The following is a 26,004-nucleotide window of genomic DNA, read 5'->3' on the forward strand; positions in this document are numbered from 1 at the left end:
TCATCTGGGCCAATATGCACGCAAGTCTCAAACGAGGACAACACACAATTTTCAAGGTACAAGAGCAAATATGTTTATGACCAGAGGCATCTCGATTCATATCAACATCTAAATAAAGTTTTCTACAATTGCTGCTGTTTGTTAAAAAAAAAAAAAACTAAGATGAGAATAGCAACGTTCCGTTTGCTCATTAGCTCTGGCACACTGCAAAGCACGAAAAAATTCATCGGACAAATCTACAGAGATAAAAGTCTTGCCCATAATGAAGGTCTGATGTATGGAATTATTGATTACCGTAGTGAAGTAGTTGGTATATAGATGACAGATCAAACAGCAGCACGGAAATGCTTCTGAACATGATGTGTTGCACGCGTGGCTGAATCAACAGTCACTCCCCCTTTATTTGAGAGAAACTAGATAACATGTCTGACCTAGAATTTGCTAATTCCACAATTAATTCAAGTGCTGCATGAAATAAATATAGAGTTAGACCAACACACAAACTGAGGGGTTCAAACTGACGGTGCATGTTCCTGTTAGAAAGAACCGAACCTGTTTCAAAGGACATCTGGGCCGATCGTAGTTTTGGAGATACCAGTGCTCCAAAGGTTGATAGTGCTTTTGATCTTGCCTTCTGAACCTAAGGTGCAAAATATCAAGAAAAAGTTCGGTAAAATTTTGAAGTCCAAGAATATAGTACTACCTCCGTTTTAGGTTATAAAATTTTCTAGCATTTCCCACATTCATATAGATATTAATGAATCTAGACACACATATATGTTTAGATTCATTAACATATATATGAATGTGGGCAATGCTAGAAAGTTTTATAACCTGAAACGGAGGAAGTAGCACATAGTAAGAAACTAGTTGGTCAATGGGGGGAAGATTGGTCAAATGAACTAGTCAATGCACAAAGAAAACTCTGGCTTTGTTGGCATTTACAAATTAGAATAGTGACTGCTCTACTTTTGTTGTTATAAGAGACACCATCAATTATGCTCTAATGTTTTCTTCCCTAGATGAAGCAATATAGCTTGGTAGGTGGACAACTCCAATTTATAACGGTTACAAAACGTTTTACAAAAAAGAGCTATAATGTATATATGCGAGTTCCAGTCTTCTATCCTTCATCATGTATATAATGTAGGCTTCATATTAAACTTACATGGCTACTAGTGTCCACACTAGTAGCAGACTCTGCCGGAGTTGCATCTGAATCATGGCTGCCATCTTCTTAACACGAGAAGATACGATGTGAGCAAGGAGAACTAAGAAATATTACTAATTATGGATTGTGGAATGCTAATACCTGGCGTTGCTGCTGACCCTCGGTACCTTAATTTTGGCTTAGTAGTATCTCGCACACCGACAGCGTCATTGGAGTTGGATTTTTCTTGCAAGCACCACTTTGACAGGATAAAATGTGGGTTTGGCTCTGAAACATGATCTTAGATTAGTTCATGACGTGCAACATGGAACTACCAGAATACTTAGATATACAAGACAAAAAAGATAACACGAGGGCTTCTGGAGAAAACAATGATGTTTGCAAATACGTTTTGACATTGCTAGCAAGGATTAATAGAGAGATGTTTCACCTGATGACTGCGAGTCTGCAGAATCAACCACTTGCAGCTTGCTAGCTGCAGATTGCTCTTTGTGATCGAAGAGTGTACTCGAAACACGTGATGTACCCATCGAGTGACGGGCACTTGCCAGATCAAGCCACCCCTAGAGACAAAACAAAACCATTGTTCATGCTAATCTGTGAACTCTGCTACTGTTCAGTAAATCAGACAAAGACTAAACAGCAATAAAGGACCTCACTCTTTCCTAATCAGTACATGAACAAGGCAGCCAAAAGAGTTCAGTTACTGAAAATTATCGAGCTAAAGTGTTAGGAGCTCTAATGGGCCATGTCATCCATTCTCCAAAGCAAGCCCAAGCCAGCCCAAGCAACAGTAAAGAAAGTGAAGGCTGCTGCTCCTGCAGCACACATCGATTGATCAATTGGATTGGCGGAGCTGAAGCTCCCGGCGGCGGCGGCGACTTGGGCGGCCGGTGGGCACCCTTGTCGATCTCTTTCCCCTACCTCTCCTCCTACCTCCAACCTTCTCTCTCTCAGTTCTAGAAGCTTCTAGAACTTGTAATCCCTAGTTTCTTCTTCTCTTTTCACCCCAAAACACTTGTTGCTTGTATGGTGGATGTTTGCTATTGAGTTGGAAGAAGTGGGTTCTTAACATAAAGGTAAAAATCAGCATCCACACAAGTTTCAGGGCACTTCACTCGGTGGTTGTTGGTGCAATACGAGCAAAATAATCTGAACAAGCATTCTTCTCCAGAACAGGATTAGGAGCTGATTCTAAGTGACATGCAGTTGGCTAGAATTCAAAGATCACGAACTCGTTTCTTTTCCCCTCCCGATAGTTAACTGCATGCTACTCCTGTAATAACTATCGCTTCATCTGGAGTTAAAACTACATCGCAGAGCAAAGGAAATCCAAGAAAAAAAACACGAATCACAACAAACCAAGAAAGAGGTCGGGGGTGGATGAGCGGAGAGCGGGAGCCGTACCGGGCGGAGAACGGAGGACAGTGAATCCATGAGGAGGAGGTAGCCGTCCACAGAGTCCATGAACCGCAGGATCTCGTCGTCGTCGCCTCGCCCAAGTCGTCCCCCCTCTGTGGCCTCGTCGACCTCTTCCACTTCCCCGACTCCAGGGACGACGGATCCCGTGATTCGCAGCTGCTCCTCCGTCGCCGCCGCCATCGTACCCGGGGATCCCGTGCAAACCCTCGCTGTCGAAGCTCACTGGTGAGTGGCGGAGGCCGAGCCGCCGCGGCGGCCGGGGAGGATGCGCGTGGGTCTCGAGTCCTCTGCTCGTGCGATGCGGGTGTGTGCGCTTGCCCCGACTCGTGAGCGCTAATACACGGCCGGATCTCGGGCCTACGGCGGCACGCTTTTGTTGATTGATCGTTTCGGTGTGATACCGAAACAGGAGATAAAATTTAGGAAAAGTTTATACTTACTAAAGTTTTATTTCGGTTTTACTATACTATAGTACTTGCGATAGTTTTTTAGTCGTAAAAACTTTCAAATCATGAACTTCACATCAAGATTCATCAGATAATAAAAATTCTCGCAAAACCTGCGGAAGCGAGGAGTCGAACCTACACTGAACGGAGCTAAATTTATTTTATCTTGCTGAAACTCTTATTAAATTTTATTTTAGTGAACTCTTATTAAGAATAAGTGTCATGCTTTGAGTACATACAGAAAATTGACGCGCCAATAGGCGCACCCATGACTTCTTATATCTGCACTATAAAAATTAAATATTTGATAGAACCTATTAATAGCATTTTTAGGTAGTACTCCCTCCTTCCAAAAATCTGAGTCATATTTCTTTTTCATCAAGACCAAGAAGCAATTAATTTATTCACCATGTGACAAAACCAATAAATATGCAACCAATAAGTATTAAAATGGCTTCAACAATTTAATTTAACACATAATGACTACAAATAGGACTTAGACTTTTGGAAAAACCAAAGAATGAAATATGTCTTAGACTTTTGAAAGGAGGTATTTATTACTTCATTTGTTCCAAAATATATATAATAATTTTTAGCTTTTATAATTTGTTCCAAAATATAACAAATTCTCCGCATACTATTCTGAAAATAAATTTCAAGAAAGCATACGATCATAACCTACGAACATCCTATTCCTAACCATTCACAACCCTTTACAATTCTTTTTTTACCTACCTCCACTTTCCATCCAATCACATTCTTCCCCATTTAATTCTACCAAATTTCTTAATAACCATGTTCAACTATAAAATTTCTTCTATTCTAGGTTGAAGGTAGTAAAAGATTTACAGTGCCATATATTTCTATAAATGTAAAAGTTTTGAATGAAACAAAACTTTTATATGTTTTCACGGTTTTATCCATATTTGTATTATATTTCCATGTTCTTATTTGAAGTATTGTATTTGTCTTTCCCGAATATAGTAACATAAATATTTAAGCACATTAAATATTTGACTTATTTTGTTTTTCTCATCAACTAAAATACAGACAAGTAATTATTTATTTGATAAAATCATCCTATGAGTATATAATTGCATATAATTGGTTGGAGGTACTATTATGAACCTTAAAAGAATTACAAGGATCATTCTATAAATATGAAGTGGAGATGCAGTTAGGCATGCACATAGACCGTTTTCTCTCACGCTTTTCTCGTCTCACGTCCGCGCACCGTTTTCCCCCTTCTTCACAGTTCACACTCTCCTCCAAGAATGTTCGTGTTTTTTTTCCCTAATCACATATGAACCCAGCCCAACCAAAGTGCAACCGTTTAGACTCAAGGAATCAAGGCCTAGCTGCCTGGAGTGCACACGTGGGCGATGGCCGAGGGGCTGCTGCCATTCCATTGCACGTGAGGGGCAATCCGTGAATCACGCCGCGTCACTTGGTAGAGCTCTCTGCCCGAGAACGTGCACGAAATTCGTATTATAGAGATAGATTTTCTAAAATTTTTATCTAGTTAAATTAAACGGTTAATCGGTTAATATCATTATTTGTAGGGTTTGTTTGGCACAACTCTAGCTCCAGCTCCACCCCTCCTAGAGTTGGAGCTCAGCCAAACAGTTTCAGCTCCACCAAAACTAGGAGTGGAGTTAGGTGGAGCTCTCTCATAAAATATACTAGAGTTGTGGAGCTTGATTTAGACAGCTCCACAACTCCACTCCAGACTCAACTCTTGAAGCAATATTTAGGAGTTGGAGCTGTACCAAACATGCCTTCAGGAGTTGGAGCTGTACCAAACATGCCCGTAATAGTGTTAAATTAAACGGCTAATATCATTATTTGTAAGTTTTATATGAAAAATTAGTCGGGATTAGTCCCTAAGCCTCACAAGCACCGTCTATTATAAGAAAAGAATTAAGAGGAGCAGTAGGACAACTATTTCTTCTATCACCAATTTTAAAACCTAAGAGAGGGCTCCATCGATCTCTAAAACCGGTGATCTCGAAGCCAAACATAAGTGCATAAACACTAGTCCATAAAGAAAGAAACCGGGAGAAGATTGAAGTGGCTTCAGTGGCATCTCAAAACGGTTATAGATCAAATTTCACATAAGCAAGAAGTGATCATGTTAGGCTAAGATTCAATTTATATAATTAGAGACAACATTGTGGTATCAGAGCAGAAACTTAGCCATTATGTTCCCATCATTCCGTTTAGATGCCATATATGCCTATGTCTTGATGTAAATTATCAGTAAATGAAGCAATTAGCTTCGGATTAACTCAGGAAAAGGAGTTTCGGGATAAAGCAAAATTTTCCAGCAATTCAATTCAGCAAGTTTGGGAAGATTGGGATAAACTAGAATGAAATTCCCAAGTTTTCCCAAACTCGTGAACCTACGACCGAAAATCCCCAAGTTTTCAAATGGAACTTGAAAGAATACTATATGCGTCTATTGAAGAATAAAACTATATACCAATATACGTCTCATGGAAAATAATGGACTAGCTATACAACTCTAGCCATTCAAAGGGCACTGGAGAAGTGAAAATTTATACACGTCCCTTAATAAGGGAGGTTGGACATCAGAGCAAAAGAGAGAAAGGCACGTTTATCTCTGGACAAACAAATATCACTGTACTTTCGCACTGTGACCCCCAAAACATGACAATGTTGCTATACACGAACGTCCTCTTCTTTTGGTAGGTGCCCAAGTTGCTTGAGACACCAGAGCGCCCCTTGTGCCGCATGCTCTTGTGCAGCCTTCTTCTGAAGCTTACCATCGCTATGACACTCCAAAAGGGTCGCCGAAGCACCCTTGATCTCAACAACCACCTTGTAAGTGAACCTGTATCATTCCTCCAGGGAAGTTAGCAAGCATGTGTACATATGCAAGTGGCAACAGAGATAGTTGTGTACTCCCTCCGTTTCACAATGTAAGTCATTCTAGCATTTCCCATATTCATATTGATGTTAATGAATCTAGACATATATATTTATCTAGATTCATTAACATGAATATGAATGTGGGAAAAGCTAGAATGACTTACATTGTGAAACGGAGGAAGTACAATATTACTAAAAAATGTATAAGCCATGTGTCATCTAGTTCCCTAGGCATAGAAATTATTATATGACAGAATCGTGCTTAATAGTTCTGCTTGTCAGTTAAACGATTGCTGCTCCAGCTTATACCAAGCTTTAGTATGAGAATGGCATTATGTATAATCCACATTTTAGAACACCATGTTTAACCTAAAAGCCAAGGTGCATCATCGAAATTCTGATCATAAAATGTACAAGCTAATTTGCGTTCTGGATAGACTATAAAGAACTTAAATATGAGCATCTACTACTCTGGGTAGGCCATGTATATATTACTGCACAAAGGAAAGGAAACAGTACAGGTAGGACGTAAGTTTCATCGTAACACGTAAAGGTTATTATTTCACCCTTAGAGCAAGTTTAATAGTATAGCCCACTATTAGCTCCAATTTATCTATAGTCAATCTAATAGCCAATTCATACAATAGTTGCTTACTATACTACTAATATATGGTCCCACCTATTATATACACATTGCGTCTTAGAGTCCGTGCTGTAGCTGGCTACAAATATGTTTACAGCTGGCTAATAGCCTGCTATTGTACCTGCTATAGGCTCTCTACAAGACATCCATGTCAGCATATTTTCCTACTTGGAAGATATTAAATGAAGAGAGAGAGCAAAACTATCTACTAACCTAGAAATAGTCTATAGAGAAAAACAATGCAATGGATTAGAGAGTTATATATACCCATATAGACATACCATTGAAGTGGTTTACTATTAATCTAGCCTATTGCTGAGATGTACATGTTTTATAGATAGCACCTTACTTTACTATTGCGGGTGCTCTCAGTAAGAAGATGAACTTACTTCCGAAGGTGGCTTGGCCCTTCCTCTTTACATAACTTGAATTCAGGAGGTTTCCAATAATTTGCAGCACATAGTTCAAAAAGGAATGATCTTGCTGTTTTGTGTACCATGTCACCTACCAAGATGATTGACAGTGTTAAGGCATTTCCTCTAAAATTAAACAATCAAAACTGTGAAGTGTGAACCCAGTATTTGGTAAACACATAGTTTAAAATGATGTTAGTACAACGACACGGTTGCCAATCTCGTACATTTTAGCACATAAAGTTAAAAAGAGATAACATATATTATGTGTCCACTTGTGCGGTTGTGCCCAACAGAACAAAATTAAGTTATTTTTCGCGTACACGCAACAAAATTAAGTCAAATGTACACTACAAAGTTGAATGGAATATGTAATTGCTTAGTTTGAGCTACACCACAATATTGTAACTGTAAATCTGAATATGTAGGTAACTGTTTAGACTTCCACCAGGTTTCAAATTTTCTAATGGTAGCACTTTAAAGTAAGAAATTTTAGCATACCATGATACACCTTTTTATTGCTTTTCTCTGTTGCTTCACTAGGCAGACGACCACTCTGTGTTGCCAACTTGGGTTGATTGTTCCTTCCATTATTGACATCATGTTTGCCAGACCCTGCTATAATTTGATTGTGGAATTTAGAACTCCTAGTGAAAGATGTTTCTGTATTTTGAAAAGGTATGTTCTCTTCATGTATATGTGGACTCTTCATTTTTACAGATATGTCAGCCTCAACATCGATTGGATCTTCATTATATCCTATCAGTTCTGATTCCCTCTTCCTGGCAACAATCAAAATCTCCTCAAGGGACTTGTTTCTGTGCTTATAACCGTAATTCTGCATAATTTACAAAAGGACCAGTAAGCTGGTTGTGGCATGCATTTTAAGAAACAGGGTATTTGAATGGACAGATTAACACAAACAACAAAGAGATATTGTGTAAATTTGGCAAGTTGGACTGGAAAGCAATGAACACAATGAATAGTTTCTTTCCAATCTATTAAATCAATGATCTTTCACATTCATGTCAACAATTAAGCAAAATAAAATAGATCGTTGTAATGGCTGAGGTTCTGATACTCACATTCTAATAATAAAATAAATAGTGTTCCCGCAAAAAAGTAAAGCAAATGGAAAAATCACAAAAAATATATCTTCTGTATAGACTACAGAGAGTGCTTCGTGCAGCTAACTGAAAGCAAAGCATTCGTGTTGCATGGTAATTGCAGAAGAAAATGCTAAGGGAACAAAATTGTACCTTCAGTTTAGAAAGTGTTTCTTGTGCAGCAAACTTTCTAGCGGCTTTTGAATTCCGATTTGCTGCAGTACAAATGATAATTTTGCTCTTTATGTTAACTTCTACTTTGACATGGTACTCTCCATCAGCTTTCATAGGTTTCGGAAGGCCTAACTCAAATCCATGACACTGACAAAGCTCTCGAAGTTCTCTCATCGGATTAGTGTGCATGTTGGCGAAGGTCAATACTGGCTTTAGAAGCATAAGCATTACCTTCCAAACATAGTTCAGGTTGAAGCCTGAATCTAAAAGCACTGCGCCAATACAAGATTCAACAATATCACCAAGAGCCTGTATTGTTGTAGATAAAACTTATAAGCTTTTGCCATAAAAAAAATCAATCAATCAATTACATATAACTAATTGCTTACAGAAAAGATCACAATCATGGTAATGAGCTATGATTAATAATTCTCTAATACACTTGCAATTATTGATAACACTTTTGCTCATTTTGTAGAACTTATAAATCTCCCCTATCATATTGAATATTAAACAGTATCCTTGAGGAGTACTCCTTCCGTCCCATAAAAAGCCAACCTAGTATTGGATATTGACACATCCTAGTACTAGGAATCTAGACAGAGACATGTCCAGATTTGTAGTACTATGATGCATCAACATCAAGTACTAGGTTGAGTTTTGTGGGACAGAGGGAGCAACCACAAGACCATGGTCTTTCTTCCTCTCGGCTAAAAAAGGGTTACTACAAAGGTGCAGATGGAAAAAAATCTCTGCAATAACGTCAATACCTTGGGACATGCTGGTTCTTCAAGCAAGTCTTTCTCTGAATTGGAGAGCTTCACATACATCTCAAATTTACTTATTGCTGACGTGAGATGGTTTGAATCCTTTATAAGATGCTTATGGATAGATTTCTCAACCGCCGCATAAGCAAGCGAATCATTACCAACAGCTAACGATCTTAGATCTGTTATTTGACCAGGTTTTATATCCGGATAAGTAGAGTAGAGGTACGAAGTTATCACATACTCCAAAACAGCGTCTCCAAGAAACTCCAGTCTCTGACCAGAAATGAAAAGAACATAGCAGGTGAGCAACTATCAAGAATCACAGCACCTGTGCAATCAGAGAGAGAGAGAGAGAGAGAGAGAGAGAGGGGCAACTCTGACCTGGTAGCAGCCTCCAGAATGTTGACTAAATGAAGGGTGTACGAATGCTTGGAGAAGTAGACCCTTATGTTTGAACTTGTAACCTATCAATTCTTCAAGCCCGGCAATGTCAGTGTAGTCCATAAGAGATAAATTGATGGAGCTTGAATCTAATACCCTATAGAGAGCTGGATTATTAAAATCAACGTCTATTCCAATCCAATGCAGGAAAGCAAATGCAGCTTTGAATCCACCCTCAACAAGAAATGCTCCAATAAGCGATTCGACAACATCTGCAATCACTTTCCTATGCAGCCAATGATGTGACCTTGTACATCTCAGGTTACAGTTTTCTCTGTTATCTGGATGAATATCCATCTGGTGTAGTCTCACTTCCACGTCAGTATTGCAAACAACTTTACAAGGCCTTCCTGGAGCAAAGAACTGAGTCGGTTCAAACTGTTGATCCCGTATGTATACCTAAATTTCACGAGAAAGCATTGCTGATTAAGAATTTTGCAATAAATACTTGACAGGAAAGTTGTATCTTCTACAGCGATAAAAGGAATCCATCTAAAAATAAACGGAAAGGGAACCGTTGTATAAATAAGCAGACAAAATTAATAGATCACAAGTGTCACAAAATGTTTGTCAATATTGCTACTACCTCCGCCCCAAAATATAAGCATGTCTAGCTCTGAATCTGGACACTAGATTCAGAGCCAGAAATGCTTATATTTTGGTACCGAGGTAGTAGATCATAATGAAAGAGCCAGATAGTGCAGAATATGATGATTCTGGTAGAATTGTAGATCATACAACTTAGCAATAAAAAAATGGGTTCAAGGTTAACTAACCTGCAATTTTTTTCTGATCGATAACTCATATAAATGTGAATTGTTCACTACATCAGAACGTCTCCTGGTCAATTGCCCTTCATCAAGTCCTTCATATGTAATAAACTTGTGACGTCCAACTACGTACTTCAAGAAAGCATCGCCTAGGACTTCAAATCGCTCCAAAGATATCCTCTCCAAACATTTCTCAGTAGTAAGCGCTTCAAGTATCTGAAATGAACCCGTCTAAGATCACAACTATTTTCGGCATGGATAAGCAAATTCAAACTAGATGTTCAGGATCAAAGGTACAAAAGATGGTGCAACTTACACCAGAAGCACTAATTTGAGATGCCTCTGGAAAAGAAGATAACATCACATCCTTCAACTCAATAGCCACCAGCAAATTCTCCAAACGATACATTAAAGAAGGTAACAAGGACAGGGAACTGCCCATATCTTTTGAAAACCCAATGACCTTCAAAGAGCATAATTCTGGAGGTAACTCCACGAAGTGCTCTAGTAATTCACGGCCCTCCGATTCTTAAAAATAATAATAACAAAAGATGTAACAACATTAGAAGTACTATACCTGGATCAGAACCATGCAAAGATTCACAGCAGAGTAAGATATTCAAAATAGGATTCAGTAATGCATTGGGTCCCAAGATTATAAATGTACTACTAGTCTACTATAGTAATCCCAGTATACAAAAGCCGGAGAAGGAAATAGGAAAAATAACAGATCCAACTGATTCCCAAGCAGTTTCCAAACTCTAAAGCAATCCACAAGCAGTTCAATAATTTTGAAACAATAAATAATAGAAGTTTACAAAGCAACTTCTCCGCGACATATATGTAGTTATATAAAATTTATTATGCTCTTTCTGAGCTGTGGTCTAATGGATGACAAAACATTCTTGGTAGCATAATGATATACTGATTACATTTTTTATCATGTCATAATAATCAGAAGTAATGAATAAGGTGTCTTGTTACGGTGGGACAACGGAATAACCTGTGGTCTCCGGTAACCGATTATGAAGCAAATTTCGCAGGTTGAAGATCTGTTTAGCCTTCAAAAGTGGCTGTTCAGGATGTGATAGCTCAATACGAAACCTAATTAATGCATAAGTTCATCAGGACATGTATAAAGCTCTTAAACTTGATTGTGTTGCTATATCTACCTTAAAGAATGCTCAATAGAGGTATTGCAATGTTGTACTTTATTTAGTAAAATCCCATTAAAAAAACATGTAAACCAGGAAGGTGAGCACGGATAATAATTGACTTATTACCTTTCCTTGAAGTGTTCTGCATAAGTTGCACCACTGTGCTCGCTCCAAGCATTTATTTCGTCCAGAATGCCATCAACAAAGAAAAAGATATTGTTGTGGGGACTAAAGACTACACTGCCAACTACATCGGTTTTACTGAAGATTCCATCAAGAAGTCTCAGAGACTCATTTGATGAATATGAGGCATGCACAGACACATCTATAGGGTCTTTAAAAATCGGTGATGATAAACAGCGCTCAACTGCTGGCCAGTCAATCATAAATCTATCACCATAACACTTTTGCTTGATGGGAAGCAGAAGGTAAAATGTTGAATTGATTTCTAATGTAACATCATTGCCCAATTTAACATGGGGTGAAGTAAACTCAGATCTGTCCAGGAGAATCTTCAGACACATCTCTTGAAACTTGTGTGCAAGCATCATCTGAAAATAAAAGAATATTAAATAATATCCAACAAACAATCATGTGTTATCAATTGAACAGATGAGCAGGATGATGCCTTCTCTTTCTCAAATGCTATTTTCCCCAAATGCTTAATTCCTGCTTTCACAATCCTGCCACGAGCAAGATGCAAATCAACTTGCAATGTTTCAGCTTCCACAGGAAGGGGATTGATCACAAAGAGACCAAACATCTGATATCGCCTATCTTCTGGTATGGGAATAAATTTAACATAGTAGAAATGCAAGTTCGATAAAGAATCCAACTTTAATCCCGAAGGTTTGAGAACTGCAGGAATTAACATCTCATGAAGCTCTTCTCTTAGACTATCATCTGAAACAAGGAAACAAGAGTTAAGCCAGAGCCAGCATTATGCGCTTATGGTACTGTATGAACAAGTGAAAATACCTTCAACTTTGTTGTTTGATGAATTATTTGTTACTGATACTTTATTCTTTCTTGAACCTGGACCCGGCAGAAGAAAATCTGTCAAAGCACCCAATTTATGAAGTTTTACGCATGCCTTTAAGCATGCATCTCTCTTAGCTTCATCTTTTGACAGACATGGTTGACCATCTGCTTGACGGAAAGCAGCATTTGGTGGAAGAATTAGTCTGCAGATTATTCCCTCGATGCCATCAATGTAGAAGAACACTGGGGAAGGAGTAAAAAACCTTCATAAAAAGGAGTTATATTAGCATCGCAAAGAACTAATCAATAAATCATTGTCATGGCGAGTTGGTGACAGACTGAAGAGCAAAAAAAAAAAATCTTGACATACATATCCCTAGGAAGGTTGTCGCAGTAGCAATGTAGTAGAGATACACTACAAGCAGTGCTAATGGAAGCACCGGTGTTATCCACTTGATAAATGTTCTCCTCGAGGCAATCAAACATATCATTTGAAGTTCTTGAGTCTATCTCTTCATTCATAATGCTTTCACCAGCAATATAACCATTAAGCAACTTTTCATGAGACTGATTTTCTCTGGCATGTATCAAAATGAGTTAGGTCTTGGACCATAATTAAGGACTAAAATACAGTTGAATCTTACAATATGAATAACACTTATACGTAGGGGAAAAAAATCACCTCTCTAGGAGAACAACGTATTTAGATTTAGTCATCCGGGCACGCCCCCTTGATTGGATAAAACTAGCAACAGTTTCTGGAAGATCAAATCGCACAACAAGACAACACGTCTGAATATCAAGTCCCTCTTCACCTACGCTTGTAGCAACCAAAAGATTCACCTGCAAACATCAGACGAATTTTGATGCAAGAAATACAATATATGAACAGCATAATTTAGATTCAAGTGGTCACCACAATTACTTTACCAGTATATTTCTTAAACATATGAAATATAAAATGCAGAACTAAAGACCTTAGGCCCACACATTCAAATGAAGGATTATTTGTACACTAACTATGCTATGAAATCAACGACCTTAGGCCTGCTTGAATAAAATCAACGACCAAAACAACCTTATGTAATTATTAGTAAACTAACTATGCTATGAAAGTCAATAATCCATCCCTTTTGCTTTGAGACAATAAGGATGATAACTTAAACTCAGTAAGAAAAAAAAATGAATTAATGCAGGCTGTCACATATTCAAAATACATAGCCAAAGAAGTGTTAGAAGAAATTGTAAAAAGAAAACAAAAAAAGAGGAAATATCAAGAAAGGAATGGATATTTAATTATACCTCACCAGAAGAAAACCTTTGAACAATAGCATCCATCTTATTCCTTGACATGTTCTTTGATCCTGAGTGGCAGCCCACAAGAAACTCACATTTCCAAAATTCAAGACACTTCAAGTTTTGGAGAATGTTTGATATTGCTCTTGCAACAGTTATTCTTTTCACAAAAACAATGCATTTCATGTTTTCCTGCAACCTGTTTACGGAAGTGGTCAACGCAGAAGAACCAGCATGATCAGAAAAGACACAGACCAAAAGTTTCTGGAAGCTATAAGCTAAAATTGAGATGAACAAACTGTTTGGTTCTCCCTAACACTTCAAGTGGAAACAGCTAAATCAATGGAAAACCTAAAAAATAATGGCATTGGTAGGAGAAGGTATGTTCAAGAAAGATATGATACCAAACATAATTACACTTACCCGTATCTCGAAAGAACATTGATAAGAACAGAAAATTTATTTGAGAAGAAAGGTTCTTCAAGCTTCTCAAGGTCAAATGAACCAGCGTGGGAACCTAAGAAGCACTTCTTGTCAGATTCAATCATTTTTTATAAAAACAAATGTATATCAGCTGACAATTATTTCATCACAAGTCCTCTGAAGAAACAAAAAAGACCATATCCTTACAATTCCAATACTGAATGTTGTTTAAAAAATTGAGCAGCCCTAAAAGCAGACCCTGCCAATTCTGGTTTTTTTCAGATGAAATTTCGCACTTTTTCCATACAACTCTCACTCTGATTTTCAACCCCCAACCACAGTGTCAGGTGCTATCTCCAACGATAGATTCTATGCGTCCAAGGCCTGGTGTAGGCACTCTATTACAATAGAATGAGCGATGCCATGCTGACTGTAGCACCATGACAATTAGTTCCCTTGGAGATAAATAGATTAGTACTATCTATTTCCATATGATATTAAATAGTAGTTTGGTACCTAAGTGTCAGTTAAGAAGTTTATGGGTACAGTTAGGAAGTTAGAGATATGGTTTGTTAGGGAAGTTTAGATTATATTCTTAAAGGGTAACGTTACTGTTGATAGAATTTTTTTTCCAGGGAACAAACTAAATATTTGCATATCATTGCATTAAGGGAAAGAATGTTAGGTTACAACCCCTGCCCAGCTGAAACAGCCAGCAACAACCACAAGACAATCACATGCTGACTCCTCGCAAAAGAATGAGCGACCTAAACTCGCTAAGAACAGTAGGCAACCTGATGGACCAATCTAGATCCAGAGACGGAAACATTACATGAGGCACTGTAGCAGCATCCATGTTATGTAACCCAATTAACATTAAGCAAAGAGATCAAGAGTTGAACTAAACCCAGTCTCTACCACATCAGGGAGAAGCCCTGCCATTAGCTAGAAAAGGGCGAGTGCCCTACCCAGCCAAAGATCATATCAAACTTGAACTAGGAAGATGGGAGATATTGGACCCAACATAGGTTCACAGACAAGCATCAAAGAATAACAAACCCAACTTGAGAAAGCGCTCACCATCTGTTTTGTTGCGACTAAGAATAGAAGTTGCTCCGTTCAGGTAGTGATGTGCGAAGCTGGAAGTACTGCCGTTAAGATCGACCTCCCTTCTATCTAGCTTATCACCATCAAAGGACAAAAAGGTCCTCGCAGCCTGTGCTACAATGAAACAAATAAGGGATAACTGATGTGCAGCCTACCTTAACTGACATGCGACATCTGTCTGTTTAAAAGGGGCGAAACAGAATAGGATACTAAATTCAAGAATCACATGAACGAGAACAAATATTATCTACGAAGAAATATCCAGAATGACCTTTCATCAATGTACACTTAGCCTACAAAAAATGCCCAGCAATTTGAAGGCTTGGTAACCTAATCAGCATAATGACACTGACAGAAAATAAGGAAAGGAAATCTTTTTTCACAAGCACATGCAACACAGACACAGATAGACACACATAGAGATATTCATAGTGGGTCAATGATCCTAACTTTTCTCCTAAATTAAGTTAATCATCACATTTCAACAGGACATGTGATGCCAACCAAAATCGTACATGATGAAATAGTGGGGAGCCACTTCCACTTTATCATTAAACACATGTTTTCGCTGCTGCAGCCATAGTTTGCAACTTTGCAAGAAATTGAGTGATTCGGGTTATACAGGGGTGTGTTGACGCAAAATTGTCTAGTGGTTTCATATCAACATGTTGCCAGGTGCAAAAAAGCACTACAGCTTATTTAGGCAAAATGAGAGCAAGATCCAGGAAAGAAATATCCTCAAAAACAAACAAACATTGAGCATCGAGCTAAGTAAACATGTAAGTTGCTCCCACATAGATTAAACTCACTTGCAGAGCTCCGAAAGAACCAAGTTCTTGCAAACAGAAAATAATATTTTCATGCAACCTCCATAAGGACTTCAGTTTCTTCTGAGAATCCTTGAAATCGCATAGGCTCGCTCTTAGCATGCGCTCGCTCTGTATTAAGCCCAATAAAAATAATGAGAAGGGAAAAAAGGAAACAGAACACATAAGGTTTTGTCAATTGGAGTAATGACAATTTCAGCATAATGGTGGAACAAAACTTTACCTGAAGCTTTAAGCTATCAAGCTCTTTGATGCATATTGTGGTAAGGTTAGAGTGATTAACTGGGCCATAAAAGTACACCTCCATATCAGGAGATGCAACCACACTTTCAAGTTCTTCATTATCAACTGAACAAACCTATCCAACATGAGAGTGAAAAGTTTTACAGAGAAGAATATCACTGAGTAATTTCCCCCAATCCCTAGAAATCTTGCCATGAGCACCAGCAATATGTACCTTTGCATGAAGTAATTCCTCAAGACTGTTGATACATTTCGTGTAGTTAAGTTTATTAGACCCACCTGCCATATAAAACATATGTACATTAATCGACCAGACATGCTTAATATAAAAGATAATCGAAGCAACCAAAAATAATTTTAGGGTAAGACTACTTCTATTCTTAGCGGTCCAAAAGGCAAGGCTGAAAAAGAGAAAAACCCCAAAATTAACTCTAAAATTAAGTTCTAAAAGGAATTCAACGGGCCAACCTAATTTATTAAGATTGGAGCAGAAGAAAACTCAAAGGTGCTCAACAACAGGGTTGTTGAAGGTACATATGCTACAATTACAACCGCAGGCAGGCGACCACACATTTAGCACTAGGTAGCCACAGAACAACAGAAAGCTCTACACTCCAGCATCAGGAGGGTCAAGGAACTTCTAGAATTCAAATGCTGGCTGAGGCTTATAAACCAACGCGCAGCTAATATTTCAAAGTGTTACATAAGTTACTCCAGCAAACATTTTTTTGAGCCCTGACCATAACATTTTAGCATTAAATTTCAAAAGATATCTCAGGTAATCATGTTTTAACTTATAATGTACTAATGGTGTAAATCACAAACATTTGTTCATAACTCATCCAGCTTTGACCTTTTGGAAGAAAAAATATTAGAGGCTGACAAGGAGACCTTCCTCCTTTTTCTGTAAAGCTGTGTGAAGGCATGACACCTGGGATGGTGAAGATGGTTACAGAAGCACCCACGCAAACATGACATGCACATGAGTTGAATACTCAATATATGCAGAATTTCAATGCGTAAAGCAAAACTTCAGTGCGTCAAGAATTTATTTTATGTGTTTTTGGTCCAATTTTCCTCTTTGCTTTGGTACTATGAGGCTTCAAGTGCAATTTCTGACCAACTGTAGTGGAGCAGAGACATTTTATATTTGAGCACATTTCCGTTCGGTTTTTAGAACTAGGAGTTGATATAATGATAAATACTCTTTGATCCCAATTTCTTGTTCAATTATGAGTTTCAGAAAACCTTTGGTGTTTCTCTTCCAATGGATCATATTTTTTTTCAACCACTGACAACATAAAGATTTAAGGATTTAAAATGATCCCAAAAAATTTAGTGGCATTTACCCTGTGTTGTAAATTTAAAAGCATACCAAGAAATAGAATAGTATCCAAGAATTGATTGTATGTAATGAGGCAAGGTTATGTCCTAACTCTTAGATAAATAAAGAAGATAATATACGTCAGGAGCATATTGACTGTACAAAATGCATTACAGAAGAAAAGTGGTATGCAGTACTGGTAGAAAGAATCATTACCTTTCCCAATAATTGGTGAAGCAGTCATGCCAAAAACCCGAGGGAATTTCTCAACACTGTTACTATTATAGAATTCCTGAAACATTGTCATAAATATTTTTAATCCAGAAAAATTGCAGTTCATTGAATTAACTACAGGTACTATTTAATATAAGAAGCTGTCCTACAATCCTATAGGTTTACTTATGTATGAACAATTTGCTCACCTATTGATACAACAGGAGCAACAAGCAACTGGACCCAAAAGCCTACTCCTACCATGTGGATATAGTTTATAAGAAACAATTTAAATGAAAAGAGTATCAATGATGTACTGCAGCATGAGGTTTAATGGGTTAAAAACTAAACAACTAAGTATTCCAATAGATGTAGATTACCAAGAATTCAAAAGTTGTAATAAAGCAAGAAAATCATGAACTTGCCTTCATAATTTGCGCATATGGATGCCGTTTTTGCGGTTGTGCATGATGGCACTCATCAAGTATCAGAAGTGCAATTGAGTTCATCTTGATGAAGCAATGACGCAAACTTTGCAATAATATTTGGGGAGTCATTACAAGGACCTGACGTGGCAGAGGAAGTACAAAAGTTACGCAAAGAACTAATGTACAGAGTAGAAGAAAAGATGAATTCAAATGGATTATATTTGAAAAAAATGAATACAATAATGATATATGTGCTGTCTACATGTTCTCGGAGTCAGACCTCTAGTTTCAGAATAAATTAGGCAGGATTAAGCAGGACCTTTTAGCTGAAGATTCTTCTCCATCGTGTGCATCTTAAATTAGTTTATGATAAGTCAACTAGTTATCTACAAAGCTTCTCTTTCGTTTACAAATACTTTTCATGCTGGAATAATAATTTGACTGGTCTGCAGAGGTAATGTACTGCAAAGTGTACCTCAAACTCCCTCATGTCGTTCTCCCATTCCTGATGATCTCTCGAGTTTTTACCATTCCCATAATAACATTGAACTTTGAAATCGGTGGAACTTGCGATCACCACAGCTTGCTGTATAATATAATAAAGAATACTTACTTTTTTAGTGAGCAAGAGCACAGATTAACCATGGTTTTTCTTTTTTGATAATACACTGATTAACCATGTAAAGTTTTATTTGATTCTGAAAGGTGGAGCTATAACCATTCATAAGCAAATTGAGATGCACACTTCTAGTGAGAAATTAAGAACCCATGTTCCCAATTCAAATCGGTTACCCTGACATATTGCAAATTGGAAACTTAATGGTAACAAATGATTGGGAGCAGCTGCAAGTTGATGTAAACCTACAGTGCGGACCAGGAAAGGAGGATATCTACCTGGCGTACAAGGGGGATGGTTGGGGCAAGGAAGATGCAGACCTCGCGGCTTGGCTTGCGGATGAGATGACCAAGCTCATAAATCAGCAGCACGGCAATGTGCGTCTTACCGCATCCTGTCCCAAGGTACACTATGATGTTCTCCTCCACAGCCCTCTTGCAGAGATCCAATTGATACCTAAATACACAAAATTAAAACAATCTTCAATGCTATTCTATAAATTACGCCCTCACAAAAAAAAACATAAATTACACATAGTTGAACAAAGCGGAGGAATGGATTAAAAAAGCTAAAGAAATGCAACAAAACAAGATAGTTCGCCAGGTGCTGCACCATTCTGAACTCGATGAAAGGGTGCCGTGTCCTGCCAGAGTATGGGTGCAAGGGAGCTAAAATGGGTGCAAATGCCACAGAATCTTTTCTCTTCTCTTTTTTTTTTTTTGACAAAGAGAGGCAGATCTCTCCCGCTTCCATTGCAGAAACGAGGCAAATGGCACACAATCTGGTATAATAAAGGGAATGTAGTTCATTTATGCATGGAGATGATATTACTACTACAGATTATCTGGCACACTGCATTGCCACCGAGTAACGGCGCAGTCTACATAAACACAGGCTTTGAATGCGCATCAACAGCCATCAATATGTGAAGAGTAGTACCAATTATTAGCAGATATGCAACCGCTTCCCCTGAGAAAGCATCTGACAGTATCGAATCGTAGGCAATAAAAACGGGGATTGCTTTGCAAATTACGAGTAGTAAAACCTTAAAATTAACTAATAGAAAAACATTTTACGGACTCACTGTCTCCTTAAGATTGATCCGCTGACCTATGCTTGAATCAGATCGGTCTACCAGACAGCAGAGAATAGAGCATGAAAATGCTCCACACAAAAAAAAAAACGCTCCATAAAACCCACCTAAAACCTCCCAATACTCCCGAGTAACAAAAACCACGAATCAATCACGAAACGCGAAGGTATCGTCGTTTCGAGGGAACAAACAGCAGCGATTTCACTTCGTCCCACCCACCACCATCCACGACGCATCAAAAATCCCCCACAAAATAACCAAAAAAAAAAACTAACGAGGAAGACGCGGACGCGGTAGTAGTAGGAGGAGGAGGAGGACGGGCGGTACTCACTTGCGCGCGATCGTCCTCGGATCCTTCGGCTCCCCCCGCGTGCTGCTCGGCCCCGCCGCCGCGGCTGCCGGGGCGGCGGCGGCGGCGTCGCCCATGGCTGGCGGCGGAAGCTTCGAGCCGAAGCAACCCGCTTCCCCTTCCCCCTCCCGAAGTCACCCCCCACACACTTGGGCGCTGGACACGAGACGTAACTGTGCTCCGCGACCGCCGCTGCGGCGGAAAGCGTGGGAGGGAGAGAGCAAGGGAGGAGGGGGGCCCGTGGCCGAGGAGGAGAGGGGAAGAGGAGGAAGAGCGTGCGCCGTTGCGTGCGTAAAAGAGCATGTATAATAACAGGCTATAGCATGTACAATAGCTGGGCTATTAGCTAGCTACTAAATGTAATTCATTCTAGCATTTTTCACATTTATATTAATATTAATAAATCTAGACATATATATCTATCTAGATTTATTAACATCAATATAAATATGGGAAATACTGGATGACTTACATTGTAAAACGGAGGGAGTATAAACATATTTTAATAAGATAAAAGATGAGAGAGAAAAGCAGCAGGCTACAGATCTATAGCCAGCTGCAGCACGGAGTCTAAGACGTAATGTGTGTATAACAGGTGGGACCGGCTACAGATATGTAGCTAGCTGCAGTACAGACTCTAAGACGTAATGTGTGTATAACATGTGGGACCAGGTATTAATAGTATAGTAAGCAACTATTGTATGAATTGGCTATTACATTGTCTATAGATGATTTGAAGTTAGTAGTGAGATTAGAGCAGGTACAATAGCAGACTATTAGCCAGCTACAAATATATTTTAATGAGATAAAAGATAAGGGAGAAGAGCAGCGGGCTACAGATATGTAGTCAGCTACAGCACGGACTCCAAGACGCAATATGTATATGACAATGGGACCATATACTAATAGTATAGTAAGCAACTATTGTATAAATTGGCTATTAGATTAGTTATAAATAAATTGGAGCTAGTAATTGGCTATATTATTAACCTTTGCTCTTATCAATCAATTAAACTTGCTCTAAACGAGGCAAGCGAAGCGAGGAGCGGGTCGAGTCGCGTCAGGAGTCAGGACGGCGTTTGTTTCCGGCGCACGAGAGCGGCGGCAGCGTTGGGAGAGTCGGAGAGAGAGAGAGAGGGGGACCCACCTGGCGTCACTGCAGAGGTGGGGCCCACTCGTGCGGTAGGGGGACGGACTGTCCTCTCCTCCGGGCTTTTGGTCTGGTCGTTTTCGTCTATACTGTGCGCGAGCGGAGCGTGTGGTGCGGTTTGGGTTGGGACTTGGGGTACGACGAGGTGACGAAGTATTGAGAGATGACTCTAGCCGGTGTAGTACTGCTGGTGTGTGGCGTGTGTGGCGACGAGGAATCTGAGCCCGCGTGGGCGTCATCAGTGTGCACGACGTGCCTTGGGCAGTTGGGCTCGGTGGATGGGAGCGCGGTAAGAACTGCAACGTGTACCCAGCGTGGTTTTCCCAGGTGTTACATACACCGTCTGTAAAAAAAATTAATTTGAACATGAACTTGTCCATGCGTATTGCTTAGAATTGGATTTTTTTTTCCGGATAGAGTATAGGTCGGTATGTGGGCCGTAAATTCCAATACTTGTTTGGTTTACATCTAATCTCATCTAAATTATACGTCTTTCATTTGGTTTATAAAAATACTCCTTTGATAGCTAGCCAGACAAGAGGATAGCCAAATTTTCCCAAAAAAAAAGAGTAGCAACAACCAACTTCATATCACTCTGAGAAAGAGATGGTTGCACCACGTGATATACCAGTGCATTTTATATAATAAACAAATGTAATGGTATAATGAGATGATTGGTTACCGAATAGGAAAAGGTAGCATATCTCGTTTTCACCATAGGTCGAGGACAACGGTGGTGGTAGTCACACATAGGTTGGCTACAAATCAAGAGACTTCTATTTATAATGGTTGTAAACCATAGTACACAAAATTATCAGATGAGTTGGAACTTGTAAAACGTAAGGCAAGCAATGGATGGTTAATAGAGGTTTTATTGAACTACTTGATTTGTTGACGGGTCTATTTCTAGGGGAACACACTACCAAAGACAACTTATGAAGAAAAAAATGTATCATGTCCACTGAGGCTAGGGTACAGAGAATTCACGCATACCCAATTGACTGTATATTGTAATACAAGGATAATGTCGGCTTAGAAGCATGTCCTTCGTGCAAAGCTACTTGATACGAGAGAAAAGGTACTAGCATAGAAGACAAGAATGAATTCGAAGAAGAGTGTCTAACAAATCTTTTATACTATTTGCCTATAAAAATTCATTTGAGGCCATCATATATGGGCCGGTATGTGCTAGTGTCATAAGTTTACATTACATCAACAAGAACTCAGCAACAACTAACCAATGAACAATGATATAGTGGTAGGTTATTTTTGTAATTCCTACGTTGGTGGCATGTATCATCTTGTAAATAACATGTACTCAATAAGTTACTATTACTCTTACTTCTGTTGTGTACACAAATAATAGTGTGGTTGGGTTAAACCAAATATTGGCTAAATTACATGCATTGGATCCAGGGTGAATCAAATGGCTTGGTGATCAGCCCGAGCAACCACTCGGCTCGTAAGTAATGACACTATGATGACATATATTTTCAGTGTTCAATAATATCTATCATTGTCCGCGCATGTATATGTCTAGCATATCTAAATTCCTCTACCTTTTTAGATAATGGATATAAAACCCGATATTTGCTTCAATTGAAGCTACAACCACTTATTACAAAGTTATTGGCACGAAGCCTAAACACACTAGAAATAACACAATGGTAGATGAAAAGACGACACAACCACACCAACCAAAGGAAAATAGCTTATCAAAGTTCATAAATTCCTCCACTGGTAGGGATAAGGCGCACTCAACCTAGCGATTTTCCTTTGATAACCTAGTTCATAAATATATCTAAAAACTAAAAGAAATAAAAACAATTTAAGAGATGTTCAACACTATAACATCTACCACGACAAAAAAAAAGATACTCAATATACTATGTATGTAGGGAGGGAAAAAAAAGATAAATCTCAGGTGAATAATAAGGTGATATGTTTGAACACTACGTACTAGAGCACAATTTTTTTTCTTGTATATGAATCCGGACATCTAAACTAGGCATAAATCCAAGCCGCCCCTTAATTTGCTGCGACCAACCCGTGGCAGCAAGAAAACCTCGCTCCTCGCTCAGTAATCGCCTCATCGATCGGGCTAGTCCGTTCGACGACGGGTGTGTACGTGGGTGCAATAAAGAACAAGAAAATCGCGCACAGATTCCTTCCCTCCCTTGCCCTCCATACCAGAAGCTCTCTCTGATCCCACCCCCAAAGTGCGCTTGGAGCCTCTCCACCTCCAGGTGACGCTACTGGCTGCGCGTCCCTTTTTGTTTCTCTTTCTCCTAGCAACAAGCTATAGATCACCTAGCTAGTGATGCCCCAGCCTTTTAACTAGCTTCGGACTCGATCGTATAGTAGCTGCGAGCTCGTCGGACAGTACAGCCTCGATCATGGGGACGACGTCGAGTCCGGACACCATGGCGGCGGCGGCCGGCCCCAGCCTGTCCATCACCGTCGAGAAGAACCCGCCGGAGGCGCGCTTGCTTCAGCTCGGCATCAAGTCGTGGCCCAAGTATGTACATGCATAAGCCTGGCTCTTCCTTAATTAATCTCCTCGTTATTTGGTTGTTAATTTCCATCCGGTGTGATTTGATTTGTAAAACTAAGTTAGTTTAATTTTGGATGTGATTGGTTATATAAGATGGGGGTGTCCGCCGGGGAAGTTCCCGCTCAAGTTCGACGCGAGGCTGACGTGCTACCTCCTCAAGGGCAGGGTGAGGGCCTCCGTGAAGGGCACCGGGAGGTGCGTCGAGTTCGGCGCCGGCGACCTCGTCGTCTTCCCCAAGGGCCTCAGCTGCACATGGGACGTCGTCGTCGGCATCGACAAGCACTACAACTTCGACTCCTAGTCAGTTAAACACCAAGCTAGACATGCATGCATCATTCATGCTTCGCTCGATCGTCTCTTCTTAATTAATTTGTAGCGTTACATCTTTGTTAATCATCTCCTCACTTCACAGTTTAGTGACACGCTAAGCTTGCAGCAAGTGTTTTGTTCTTGGCAAAGTCGGTAAATACTAAATACCTCCATTTGTGTATGATTTTTATGCTCTTTTCTTTTGTAAAATACGACGATGCCACATGGTGATCTAGCTAGGTAGCAAGATTTTGTGTCAGCCGTTATTAGTTTTCAGAACTCACATGAGTGGAAACAAACAAAAATTCACTGGCTGCTAAGTTCAGAAGCCCTCACATGCCATCTGTTAACGAATATCAAAACTGCAAAGATGTTTTTGGATGCTTTATTTGACCGTCACGGCTCTCATCAATCATCATCGTCATAGGACCAAAAAGCAATTAAGCAAAGCAGCAGCACTGTCTCTAGTTCAGTGCACCTGTGAGGTTCCTGCACTAGCAAGCTTTGAGCTTAATGATGATCATTGGCCGTTTTTACCGGCTGCTTTTGGCGATGCGCCTCTCTTTTTTTTCCACCTCCTTTTGATTCAGTGGTCTCGAACCCAGCTTTGGACCGGGCGGCCGGGTGGTGACTGGTGAGTGCACCGGGCGGAAATGCGCGTGCAATGTTGCTGTCACTGATGGAGCTAGCGAAAGGGATGGTCCACGACGCAGTCCTCGGCGTGGTGGTGGTGATGAATTGGCTTCACACATAACGCTCTCATCACGCAGAAAAGACCAATCTTGTGTTAGATTTAATTGGGTAATTAATCCATTTAAATCAATTAAATCAAATAAATTCCAAGGCTCATTATGCTAGGAATTCATGTGAATTCATTCTTCTATGGGATATCAATGGGATGAAGAGTTTTGAGAATTAATCCATTTGATTCAGGAATTGATAACTTATATCAATTAGTCCTAATTGATGGATGGTTGATGGTTGTGTAGTGGAGGATGGTTCATGGCTAGTTGATGACAATTAGTTGCTCTATTCCTCTTCCTATTCCATTGGTAACTTACATCAATTACTCTTAATTGATTGTTGGTTGATGGTTGTGTAGTGGAGGATGGTTCATGGCTAGTTGATGACAATTAGTTGCTCCATTCCTCTTCCTATTCCATGACTCTTACTCTTCATCTTCCATTCCTCTTATAAAATGAGAATGGATTTGATCTCCCGCGAGAAGAAGAAGACACACTTTCATCCATTTTCAAAAGCTGTTGCTGCTACGGTAATCCCATCCCGACGAGTGTGTGCACACGCGTTGGGAGAGTAGGCCTCCGAAACCACGCGTTGCTGCGACGTTTGCACAGACGGGCGGGCGATCAGGTTTTTGGGGAGCGCAAGGCGCGACTACTCACTGTTCGTCAACATCTACTTCATCTTCACCAACATTTCGAACACTGGAGACAAGGAGAAGGAGACTCCCGTCAACACCAACGGAGGCAATACTGCCTCAAACTCCAGCGGAGGAACATTCTTGGGGTATAACCTTATTACATTATTTCAATTAGAAGTTTTACTGTTAATGTTCATCGCAATGTCAACATTGTGTCATTATGTGATTGTTGATGCTTATTCAACGTTAAGCATGCTCATGTTGATTACATTCACCACTATCACTGGATCAAATCCTATTGTAAA

General features: G+C 39.5%; 3 protein-coding genes across 9 annotated transcripts; 1 reads left to right on the forward strand and 2 right to left on the reverse strand.

Annotated features, from left to right (window-relative positions):
- Nucleotides 1-57: 57 nt before the first annotated feature.
- Nucleotides 58-2,935, reverse strand: LOC4336361 (uncharacterized). Of its 4 annotated transcripts, none has more exons than XR_001545438.3 (7): nucleotides 2,579-2,935; nucleotides 1,602-1,734; nucleotides 1,313-1,438; nucleotides 1,169-1,233; nucleotides 553-640; nucleotides 295-465; nucleotides 58-204 (listed from the first exon to the last, which is right to left on the reverse strand). XR_001545438.3 is itself a non-coding variant. In XM_015780516.3 (6 exons), exons 1-6 carry the CDS (start codon nucleotides 2,771-2,773, stop codon nucleotides 389-391), a joined length of 684 nt encoding a protein of 227 aa, XP_015636002.1. In that variant the 5' UTR covers nucleotides 2,774-2,935; the 3' UTR covers nucleotides 58-388. The 4 variants fall into 4 exon arrangements, 2 of the variants coding, with proteins under 2 accessions (XP_015636002.1, XP_015636001.1); XR_001545437.3 differs by having other exon boundaries at nucleotides 1,169-1,236; XM_015780516.3 differs by having other exon boundaries at nucleotides 58-465.
- Nucleotides 2,936-5,470: 2,535 nt separating this feature from the next.
- Nucleotides 5,471-20,582, reverse strand: LOC4336362 (endoribonuclease Dicer homolog 4-like). 3 transcript variants are annotated; one of them, NM_001402397.1, is made up of 25 exons: nucleotides 20,288-20,582; nucleotides 19,142-19,319; nucleotides 18,723-18,833; nucleotides 18,245-18,385; nucleotides 17,823-17,898; nucleotides 16,497-16,561; nucleotides 16,263-16,397; nucleotides 16,022-16,150; nucleotides 15,186-15,321; nucleotides 14,106-14,199; nucleotides 13,689-13,881; nucleotides 13,069-13,229; nucleotides 12,757-12,963; nucleotides 12,384-12,649; nucleotides 12,034-12,308; nucleotides 11,532-11,956; nucleotides 11,252-11,352; nucleotides 10,565-10,776; nucleotides 10,255-10,464; nucleotides 9,419-9,877; nucleotides 9,038-9,310; nucleotides 8,247-8,576; nucleotides 7,489-7,825; nucleotides 6,964-7,078; nucleotides 5,471-5,893 (listed from the first exon to the last, which is right to left on the reverse strand). In NM_001402397.1, exons 1-25 carry the CDS (start codon nucleotides 20,380-20,382, stop codon nucleotides 5,722-5,724), a joined length of 4,896 nt encoding a protein of 1,631 aa, NP_001389326.1. In that variant the 5' UTR covers nucleotides 20,383-20,582; the 3' UTR covers nucleotides 5,471-5,721. The 3 variants fall into 3 exon arrangements, 2 of the variants coding, with proteins under 2 accessions (NP_001389326.1, XP_015636294.1); XR_010740491.1 differs by having other exon boundaries at nucleotides 5,477-5,893; nucleotides 8,247-8,539; nucleotides 20,288-20,527; XM_015780808.3 differs by lacking the exons at nucleotides 18,723-18,833; nucleotides 19,142-19,319; nucleotides 20,288-20,582 and adding an exon at nucleotides 18,029-18,076 and having other exon boundaries at nucleotides 5,477-5,893; nucleotides 18,245-18,265.
- Nucleotides 20,583-23,480: 2,898 nt separating this feature from the next.
- LOC4336363 (uncharacterized) lies at nucleotides 23,481-24,499 on the forward strand. Of its 2 annotated transcripts, XM_015778753.3 has the most exons (3): nucleotides 23,560-23,701; nucleotides 23,817-23,973; nucleotides 24,103-24,499. In XM_015778753.3, the coding sequence occupies exons 2-3, from the start codon at nucleotides 23,852-23,854 to the stop codon at nucleotides 24,308-24,310; spliced, it is 330 nt and encodes a 109-aa protein (XP_015634239.1). In that variant the 5' UTR covers nucleotides 23,560-23,701; nucleotides 23,817-23,851; the 3' UTR covers nucleotides 24,311-24,499. The 2 variants fall into 2 exon arrangements, with proteins under 2 accessions (XP_015634238.1, XP_015634239.1); XM_015778752.3 differs by having other exon boundaries at nucleotides 23,481-23,973.
- The last annotated feature ends 1,505 nt before the right edge of the window (nucleotides 24,500-26,004 follow it).

This window comes from Oryza sativa, chromosome 4, assembly GCF_034140825.1.
Source record: "Oryza sativa Japonica Group chromosome 4, ASM3414082v1".
NCBI lineage: Eukaryota > Viridiplantae > Streptophyta > Magnoliopsida > Poales > Poaceae > Oryza > Oryza sativa.

Excerpts from the sequence above, each read along its gene's own strand:
- LOC4336363 (XM_015778752.3), top strand. The coding sequence starts at position 23,852 with ATGGGGACGACGTCGAGTCCGGACACCATGGCGGCGGCGGCCGGCCCC. Across the intron at positions 23,974-24,102 it reads GGCATCAAGTCGTGGCCCAA|ATGGGGGTGTCCGCCGGGGA; the intron begins GTATGTACATGC and ends TGGTTATATAAG.
- LOC4336362 (NM_001402397.1), bottom strand. The coding sequence starts at position 20,382 with ATGGGCGACGCCGCCGCCGCCGCCCCGGCAGCCGCGGCGGCGGGGCCG. Across the intron at positions 16,151-16,262 it reads TTGATAGCTTAAAGCTTCAG|AGCGAGCGCATGCTAAGAGC; the intron begins GTAAAGTTTTGT and ends GGCTTAATACAG. Across the intron at positions 11,353-11,531 it reads GCAGAACACTTCAAGGAAAG|GTTTCGTATTGAGCTATCAC; the intron begins GTAATAAGTCAA and ends TGCATTAATTAG.
- LOC4336361 (XM_015780515.3), bottom strand. The coding sequence starts at position 2,773 with ATGGCGGCGGCGACGGAGGAGCAGCTGCGAATCACGGGATCCGTCGTC. Across the intron at positions 1,735-2,578 it reads TGTCCTCCGTTCTCCGCCCG|GGGTGGCTTGATCTGGCAAG; the intron begins GTACGGCTCCCG and ends TTTTGTCTCTAG. Across the intron at positions 1,439-1,601 it reads TGCAGACTCGCAGTCATCAG|AGCCAAACCCACATTTTATC; the intron begins GTGAAACATCTC and ends ATCATGTTTCAG.